The sequence below is a fragment of the Aplysia californica genome, unplaced genomic scaffold (genome assembly GCF_000002075.1).
Source record: "Aplysia californica isolate F4 #8 unplaced genomic scaffold, AplCal3.0 scaffold00658, whole genome shotgun sequence".
In the NCBI taxonomy this organism is placed as follows: Eukaryota; Metazoa; Mollusca; class Gastropoda; order Aplysiida; family Aplysiidae; genus Aplysia; species Aplysia californica.
The window spans coordinates 121,071-131,261 of NW_004797928.1; the positions used below are offsets into that span (position 1 = coordinate 121,071).

The window sequence follows — 10,191 nt, forward strand, 5'->3', positions numbered from 1 at the left end:
TCCCTAGGAGAGATGCAGAGATACCAGAACTCAATGAAAATTCTATCCGTACAAGCACAAACTCTGGTCTCCTACATGCAATAGTGAAGTGACTAACTGCTACACCACAGATGCTGGCAAAGTAGATATATGTGACACGACGCGATGGAATCAGGTGCTCTTCTATTTTGGGCCATGTGGAGTTATTAGTAAGCCTATCGTCTAAAAGCTTATTCATTTGTCTTGCTTTTGATTTAACTCTTTGAACCCCGTCGGACACTGGGAGCGTCCACCACTAGTGACAACAGTTTTGTTTTATTTAGTGATAGTTTTTGCTTGTTTTTCGGAACTATTCGAGAACTAAGTTTTTTAGCAATGACTATGCCTTTGTTTCCGCTATTTAGAAGTTGGGGACAAGCTTTTGGGGTTATATTGAGACATAGTGCACTAGGTTTAGGTGACTGTAAAAAAATACTCCGGGAAACGGTGGAAAAAACTCAGGGCTTAAAGAGTTAAAGAATGCCCATTTATCTTGAATAGAAGTCCAGATATTTGTGATTGTTCACGTGGTTTCAGTGGTAAAATTAGCGAGAAAATGACAGCAAAAGTTTGGTAACCTCATTAGCTTGAGAGTCCTTTAAAACTGAAAAATTACATATTTTGTGTCTTAAATCAACATTTTACTGTACAATTCACATAAGAATGTGTTTTTATATATATAGCAATAAAAGGTGCTTTGCCAAAAAATAAAAGTTCGATAAAAATTGCCCAACTGATGGAAAAATGCCTGTTTCTTCTATTTCAATATTTTGACGAGCGCCTTATTTCACCACGATGCCTCACAATTAATGTCAGTGCAGCTCTAGGAGTCTTACAACTTTGGTTTCACTGAAGTACCTCTCTCCATACAGCCCAGCTGGAGGACTTGCGGCGGCAAGATTCGATGGAAAAAGACAACTACTTTGCCCAGATTGAAGAAGCAAAGGCTAGGTGTCAGGAGAAGAAGGAGAAAGTGGACATCGAGAGAGGCAAGTTCATGGAGTTCAAGACACAGGTGGCGCTCAGAGCCATCAACAGCAGATCTGGGAAACCGATTCCACCAAAGGTAAGAGAAGAGTGTGACTCGAGGTCTTATATTTACTACTGCATTAACTATAATTTATCTCTAATAGGGTTAAAATCCACTGTGCTGGGGCTCTTTTTTGACACTAAATCTAAAAATGAAGAAAACGTCACTAAATTGGTCATTAGATCAAAACAAGTAAACCTCTTTTTATAGTTCTTCATCTAATGAATGAAATCCCGATAAAAGAGACCTGTTTTCGGAAAATGCCGTAAAGTAATTTAATGTCGTAAAGAAATGTTCCCGAGCTGTAAGCAGCTCCCCAGCACAGCGGTTCTGATCGCAAGCCGCTGGGACTGGCTTGCCCGAGATAAAGAAGTTACGGTTTTTATTTTATGTCTTCTCTGTATTTCTCATACTTTTAGCTTTTTATTATTTTCCCTTGCCTTGCCTTTGTGTATTTTATCCCAATGTTTTTGTTTTAAAAACCAGTACAATTTATGTTTACTTGTTCTATTTCTTTTATGAGAAAACTGTTCTAGAAACTGAAAATTTGAAGCAACGAAAGTTAATTCATCTCTTTGACTGTAGTATATATTATAAGTGTTTCGCAAATTAAAATAATTCTTGGTGATATTTTAAGAAAATTAGTTTTTGGCGATATTATTTCCTTTACTTCCTTCAGATAGTCTCCTTGAATGAGATATGGTTGATTAGAAATTCTTGAAGCTGACAATGATTTGTCCTGGTTGTGGTATGAGTTATGTGATGATTTGTTTGTTGTTTTATTGTTGTTAATGTTTTAGGGCGATCTCCAAAAAAGAAAAAATGCCTAACAAATGATGATTTGTGAATGATTGCAAGCTTACAACAATACTTTCTTTTCATCATTATCATAGCTCTAATGATTTTCTCTTTTTGTTGCAGGACATAGAACAATACATGATCAATGAAGACAAGAAGGAGAAAGATGTGGTCGAAGTGCGATTGGAGAACATCAAACTCAAGAATAAGCTCAAAAAGAAGGAACAGCAACTCAAATCGAAGGTGTGTGAAAATGTTTCTTTTTTTTTTAACTTCCCCGACATACTGACACTTAACTCTTCCTGTACCTGTAGTTTGGATCAGGATTTGTTGATGTTTCTTCCCTTTTCGAATGAGTGCCTCACATACCAAAATGTCTGTAAATGTATGAATATTTGTGAGCCATTGTCGTGGAATCAGGCGCGCATCAAAATATTGGAATCATTGGAATCGAAGAAACCAGCATTTTTCTGCTGGTTTGGCAATTTTTATCTAATTTTTGTTTTTTAGCTCAGCATCTTTTATGTCCATTTAAAAGCACATTTCTGTGTGAATTTTACCTAAAAACGTTGATTATAGGGACAAAAACTGTAAATTTTCAGTTTTCACGGACTCTCAAGCTATGGAAGTCACCAAATTTTGGCGACCATTTTCTCGCTAATTTTACCTCTGTGCCTGATGACCCCCATCTCTTTCAATTGCAAACATTTCAACATCTATTCAAGAAAAAAGGATATTTTTAATTCAAAGTAAAGCAAATAGACTGGCTCTAAGATGATATCAATAACTCTATACGCCCACAAATTGACAAATGCCTGATTCTACAATGACACATTTTATAAAAATATATATATTTTTGTAAGATATTTACATCCATATTCAGGGATGCCAAATCTCCGGTTTTTCCAGCTTTTTCCATTTTGTTCATACTCTTGCAAAGGAAAGGGGAATGGTAGGAGAAATGTTTTTGTTTGCTCATTTAAAGATTTTACAAAGTACGTTTTAGGTGAGATGTGATGCTCCGCTCATTTTCAGGTTTTTATTCAAAAATAATTTGGCATCCCTGCTTATTGATGTTACAAAATCCTAAACAGGTAAGAAATGTGTTCTCCATAAATAAAATATCATGTTCAATCTGTTTTAAATAATATATGACAATTTTCTAGATATTACAGATTCACTTCTTGTTGCATTATCTACAACCATGAAGAAACAGCCACTGCAAATTTGAGGAGAAAAGATTTTAAAAAGTAAAACACAGTTTCCGTGTAGCTTACATAACCAGTATACACCATATATTTTATATTTTTATCTGTGTGTGGAGCAAACTACACACTGCATTATTGCCATCATGGATGTGAAATGATATGCAAATACAGTGTAAAACAGGTTGCTCAAAGCCTTGCTAGTTTAAGGGATCCACAGTTCGAGGGATATACTTACAAAGATAAAGAAAGAAAAAAAGGGACCTCAAGCACAGGTCAAGGGATGCATGATTTTGAGTCTTCTGTGTTCGACTTATCCGTGTTATACTGTACGTAGTTAAAAAGTGTAGCAGATGTTGGAGAGACCAAAAATGACAGTTTCATGAAGAAGAACTAGCCTAGATATTTGCAATATATATATTGCAGCCTTGATTTCAGTGACACAGTGTAAGGCTGTGGGCAGATAAGGAAAAAAATCTGTGTGACAGTGTGCGGATCTTATTATGTAACCCTACCCGTACACCCTGGGGTCATTTTGTACTCCCGGGGTCGTATTCTTTTCATTTTAGAATACTTCTAGTGCGAAGATCTCCTTTTACACTTTCAGTATTTCTCAAAAAATTATTTTGACAGACTGCTATGCAAAGCGTACGAATTGTATTAACAAGTAAATTTCCTCTTTGGAAAATGGCGGCACAGAGTTCCCCACGTCGTATGGATACGATAGTAAAACATGACGTTCGGATAGAGTTAAAGAGTAAATGTGTCACGACATGGTGGAATCAGGCACTTGTCAATTTTTGGGCACGGGGAGTTACTGTTATCATTTTAAAGTTTGTTCATTTGTCTTGCTTTCAGTTTTATAAATGATCGTCTATCATGAATAGAAATCAAAATATTTGCAATTGAAAGAGGTGGGGGTTGCCTGGTTTCAAAGGTAAAATTAATTAGAAAAAGGCCGCCAAAGTTTCATGGTAACTTCAGTAGATTGAAAGCCCGTGACAACTGAGCGTTTACATATTTTGTGCTCTTTATCAACATTTTTCAGTAATATTCACTTGGAAATGTGTTGTTACATGGACGTAAAAAGTATTAATCTAAAAATACAAAAATTTGATTAAATAAGTTCCCAAAATGGTGGAAAAATGCCTGTTTCTTTGATTTAATTATTTTGATGAGCGCCTGATTTCAGCATGATGCCTCACATTAAAAGAGTAAATAGTGGAAAGACTTAAGGAAAAAAATTAACACCTCATTTTTCCGTTATTAGATTCATACTATGATAAATGCATAAACTATAACAGTATGAAATATAATTCAGTAGGCCTATAGACTGCTCAGTTGAAAAACTCACTAACCATTAGGAGATTTTTTATTATCTTTTTGTCTCTTTAGATCTTTTCTTCCTTTGGGCGGTGCTTTGGGGTATTGTATTAAATTGTCTGTCCAAAACATTTTTATCCGACTGATTTTCGTTTGTTAAGTTCTATTTATCAATAGCATGTTTCTGCTGGTTAAATTTGTGTTTTTACGAAAACTGTGCCAATACTAAGAGATAGTTGCTACTTACAATAACTTTTTTGTCCATTTTTATATATGTATTTTGATTTTTTTATCTTTCAGGAGGAGCTTGCTGAAGGTCTTCACTTAATAGACTTTGAACAACTCAAGATTGAGAACCAAACATACAATGAGAAAATTGAGGAAAGGAATGAGGTAAGTCATATAAAATGTGATCATAATCTTTTCTCTCTACGAGTAAACTTTTCATATGATTGATCTGTTCCCTTTTTTTCTCATTACGTTCATGTCTTTGAACTCTCATCTGCTGACAAAAAAAAGTAAAACATTTCTTAATTATTTGTAGCTAATAGAGATTCTGAATAAAAAACATTTATGATTTATCTCAAAACCTTCATAAAAACTGATGAGAATAGTACACAGCCAGTAACGGGTATTGGATAAAAGAAAACTTATTTTCATCCACTCTATATTAATAGCCAATGCGTTGCCTGTGAAGTGAATTAGTAAATACGTGATTTGAAATCTGGACCGCATCAAGTTAGTTCACCCTTTTTACTGAGTGCGCTTTCTGTAGTAAAAGACCTTTTTAAATTCTTCTAGTTTGTTTTTCTCTGTGTTGAAACAAAGCAAAACAAAACTAAAAACAAAACCAGAAAAAGAAAAAATGAAACAAAACAACCCCCCCCCAAAAAAAAAAAAAGTAGCAGGGTACCGGAACGAGGGGATTCCTCTGGTATTGTGTGTATTTAGCTTGGAAAGTGCGTCTCTAAGAAAGGAATAATAATCGCGTAGTGACAATCGATTTATTAAGGTTTAACTGGTTATTTCCACAAACCATTTCCTTAGAGGTGTGTTGATTCTATGAAATTCTCATTCCAAGAAAAATCTGTGCTTATAATAAGAACGTTTCTTAGAATTGTGGCATAATGTTATATTGCTCCTAGCTTTATTTTGGTGAGTTAGTTCAGTAGTAATGCAAAGTTGTGGCGAAGAGGCTGGGTCTCTGATGGGGCTGGAATAGTTGATGGAGTAGCATGCAGACGCCTCAAACTGAAACCTCTAAACATAGAAGCCTTATAAATCACTGTACAGCCCTAAATGACATCAGAGCTACACTTCTCCCTCCGAGACCTAACATTGACAACACACTCTACGGAACATTACAGCAACAGCAGCAAACCTGCACTTATCACTACTTGGCATTGGACAGAAGGGCGAGGGCCCTGCTGTTGCTGGATTGATAACAACAAGAACAACAAAAGCCATATTATATTTTGGCCTTTACCGAAAATTGTTTTAAAAAATAGAATATTATTTTGATAATGTAAATTGTCTTTGAAAACTAAATTTTTGCCATGAATTATTTTTAACGTGACCATGTAAAACCAAGCCATGCTGCAAAATGTTGTGAAAGTGATGAACTTGTGTTTCATGCGGACATATGACTTTATGTAGTTGCGAGCGCTGTAAAACTCTTACTAAACTAAAACTAAACCTCTAAACCGTGGGTGGTTGACAGGTGCTCTGGTGGGGTTTGCTCCTTCTGCCCTACCTAACATTTATCACCCTTTCTCTCTTCCTTTTTTTTGTGTTTGTTGCTCTCTTGTTTTTATTTATTTTTATTTTTATTTATTTATTTTTTTTTTGGGGGGGGGCGTGTCGTTGGAGTTTGAAGCGGGAAGAGGTTAGGTATGTAGTTGGAGCCCCATGACATAATGTAATAGCATATTTTTTTTAATTAATGAAGTGATGTCAGATAGGGAAGCGAAGCTGTCATAATGATATTAATGTATATTACAGAAAGTTTGGGTGTTTTTTTTATATTTTGAGAAAGAGAAGGGGGGTAGGCAGACAGACAGACAGACAGACAGACAGACAGACAGACAGACAGACAGACAGACAGACAGACAGACAGACAGACAGACAGACAGACAGACAGACAGTGTGTTTATATGTGTTTGTGTGTGGGGGGGGGGGGGGTAGTAATTAGACAAACAGACGAAACCTCTCAATGGACACGAAAAAAAAAAAAACCAGACAGGCGAATTGACTGATTGCAGAGAGGCCTTAATTGTAAGCTTACTTTTCCGGAAAGCTGACAAGCTTATCAGAGCTGAATTATCATGATCAGATCGTGTGAAATGCACCTGTGATATATTTTAGTTTTAGTAGAGGTTTAACGGCGCTCGCAACTGCATAAGGTCATATGAGCCCCAGAAGATTAGAGGTGTTACAAGAGAATAACAAACATAAAAAAGAAGAAGGGGAGAAAAGGACGACAGATGTTTGATGGGAAAGAAGAAGCAAACCACACCAGAGCACCCGCCAACCACCCACCGTGTGATATATGTGCCAGAAGTGATTGAAGGGGAATGTAAAAGCGTGATTGAAACTTAAATTAAAAAAAAAAAACACCTGAAAATGAGCAACTTCAAGCAAAGGCTTGTTTGTTTTTATTAAAATTTTAGACGTAAATGTTGCTTCTCTTGGAAACACAGTGGAGAAAGTGAAAGTGCAACAACGCGGCAGGTGTTGTGTCGGACTTAATAGTTTTGAAAGGATGGGTTTTGTTTTCATTTATTTTATTTTGGGGGGGGGGGGTGGGTTGTTGTTTTTTAAAATTCTTTTGTCAGATAATGGGTAAGCACCATTTCCCTGACAAAATCTAACCATACACTCTAACTGGGAGAGTGACAAAGGTAGCTTTCAATTTTGCGTGCCCTGTTTTTTTAACTTGCTGAGATAAGTTTTAGTATATTGTAGTAGGACTGATATCATTTTTATTATGACGTTTTAACTTATGGTAGGTTCGTAAGTAGATCAACGACGAACCCGTTCTTCAAACATTATGGTATTTTCGAAAGAAAAAATGTAGGCGATGCATTCATAAAAATACCCCCCCCCCCTTTCCCCCTCCCTTTCCCTAACCACACATTATGTACACACCCGCAAAAATAACAAAGTGAAACCAGACAAAAGCTAAACAAAACAATATCATAAGCGAGAGCAAATAGTTCCCATATTGCCCTTTATCTGAGGAGAAGAAAACATTAGCAGCCTTTTGCGACAAATCAGTAGCAATAATTGTAGGGTATATTAAACAGTCTGCGAGTAAAACAGACAAATACCTATTAAAAGCCTCCAATATTATATTTATTTAATTTTTTTTATGTGGAACGTGGCAGTTTCGGCCGCACACCTCTGTACAACGACAACAACAACAACAACAACAACAACAACAACAACAACAACAACATCAACATCAACATTGAAAGCGACAGCTCTTTCATTTCAGCCCAAAGATGATCAATAACGAAAACAAACAATTATAACTGCCTTTCGTTGTGCATGTATATTGTTAATTTGTTTAGTGGTGTCGGTGGCCTAGTGGTTAGGCTCGTAATCGTGAGGTGCGGGGTCGGGGGTTCGAGCCGCGGGCCCGACGTTATGTGTCCTTGGGAAAGACACATTTCCACGAATTTTCCTCACTTCACCCTGGTGGAAATGGGTACCCGGCCATAGACAGCGAAAGATCTTGTCTGTATGTTAGTGTTTTAGCGCCTATAAATGGCTACTTGCACTGTATGCTTCCCATGAAGTTGAGTTAGTGTCAGAATGCTCTTAGTCTGCTGGGGTAATAGTATAGATTGGGAAGCGCATAGAGCTTGCTGTTGAGCGGGGATTTGCGCTATACAAAATAAATGCTATATTGTTTGTCAGGATTTTTTTTTTCGTTTTAAAACACATTTTGTTTGTTATTTTTGCTTTTTTGTCAGTTAGTCAGTTTGTTTTGACACGGTTGTCGTTTTTTAACCCCCCCAGGGGGGGGGGGGGGGTTCAAGTGAACACAAAACTCACTCCGAAGTCAAGCAACAAGCACGTTGATAGATCTTCAGTGAAACTGACTACTGAACAAAAATTGAGAGTTACGGCGCAGTGGATATTATATAATACAATTCTCGTAAATCGGATGAATTATAATTATTGATCTATTTCTGACAAGTCTTGTTGTAAAGATACCCTCTTGATCTAGGACACGTTGTCCCTATCTATTTCTATTTGAGGTTTGCTTTTGATTAAGTATTGAACAGATCCCGTGTGTTCCTTGCTCCTGTCAGGTTGAAAAAAATGTCTTTATCGTTGTGCTGTGCCTAAAGAGGGTGATAAAGTGCTAGATTTCCTGGAATAGGCCCCAGTTTCGTTTCATGGAAAGAAATATTTAGATATTACCGCATGATGGGTTTCGATATCTTGCCGTGTTTTGACATAATGTTTCTTTTTTTCTCTCTCGTTGTCATTGTTTACTTTTTGTTTTTAATTTTTTTTTTTATCCTTGTGTGTGTGCATATGTGTGTGTGTGTGTGTGTGTGTGTGTGTGTGTGTGTGTGTGTGTGTGTGTGTGTGTGTGTGTGTGTGATAGTAGACACCCTCGGAGCGGGGTCGCCCAGTAATCTGCCGTAGTGACTGTTTTGACAAAACGCGATCCACTAAATGGTGTTGTGACAGGGTTTTTTATTTAAGTGTCATGACGCGGTGGAATCAGGCGCTCGTCAATTTTTGGGCATGTGGAGTTATTCGTATCATTTTATAACTTATTTGCCTATAATTCAATGGAAAAAAACACCCTTCTCTCTCGGACAGAAATTGAGATATTATATGTGCGATTGAATGAGGAGGGGTAGCATGGCTTCAGAGGTAAACTTAGCGAGAAAATGGCTGCCAAAGTTTGGCGATTTCCGTAGCTTTAAAAGACTCCTTGGATACTGAACATTTACATTTTTGTGCCTGTAAGCCACTTTCCATCAAATTTCACGCAAAAAACAAAAATGTGATAAAAATTGCCAAACCAGCGGGAACATGTCGATATTTTCGATTTCATTATTTTGATGAGCGCCTGATTCCACCGCGATGCCTTCTCTAAATCAATACAGGCGTGCTAGTTTTTTGAAGCAGTTTTGATATTGGAAGCAATGATTTGTTACGTTAAATAAAGTTGTTTTCTTTTTTCCTTTGTGACATTTAAATGTATAGGGTGGGTGTGTGTTGGGGGGGGGGGAGTGGGGGGTAGCATTGTATTACTCCTGTTCCATTTTCTCAGTACTGAGTTAATAAATACTATGAAAATTAGAAAACTAGAGGTTCTGTTTCAGAAGAAAAGAATTACTTTCGTTTTCACTTTCAATCATGGTGTCGAGTTCTTCTCAGTGGTTCCGAATGGTGTGTAATACTCACACAAAAGCTATGGTGTAGGAGTAGAGTACTTGTCTCTCAGTTTCCGTGAAGCAGGTTCAAAACTGGGTGGTTGGCGGGTGCTCTGGTGTGGTTTGCTTCTTCTTTCCTATCAAACATCTATCGTCTTTATCTCCCCTTTTTCTTTTTGTATGTTGTAACACTCTCTTGTAACACCTCTAATCTTCTGGGGCTCATATGACCTTATGCAGTTGCGAACGCCATAAAACCTCTACTGAAACAAAAACGAACAAAACTGTCAGTTTTGCGTACTCGCTTTGAGGCCAGTCTGGAATCGGGCGCCTTGTCTTGAAATTTGGCTTAATGGCGGGTGCCCATGGGCACGGTCGGTTTGAGTCGGTTCGGTTTGGTAGGCGGGACTAGCCA

At 37.2% G+C, this 10,191-nt stretch overlaps 1 protein-coding gene across 1 annotated transcript in view; it reads left to right on the forward strand.

Moving 5' to 3' along the window:
- Positions 1-10,191, forward strand: part of LOC101856051 (coiled-coil domain-containing protein 96) — a gene marked incomplete in the record, with an annotated part of 28,072 nt that overhangs the window by 10,381 nt on the left and 7,500 nt on the right. Inside the window, 3 exon segments of the mRNA XM_013087916.2 lie at positions 891-1,084; positions 1,970-2,089; positions 4,675-4,767. Of these exon segments, the coding sequence (XP_012943370.2) occupies positions 891-1,084; positions 1,970-2,089; positions 4,675-4,767 (407 nt within the window).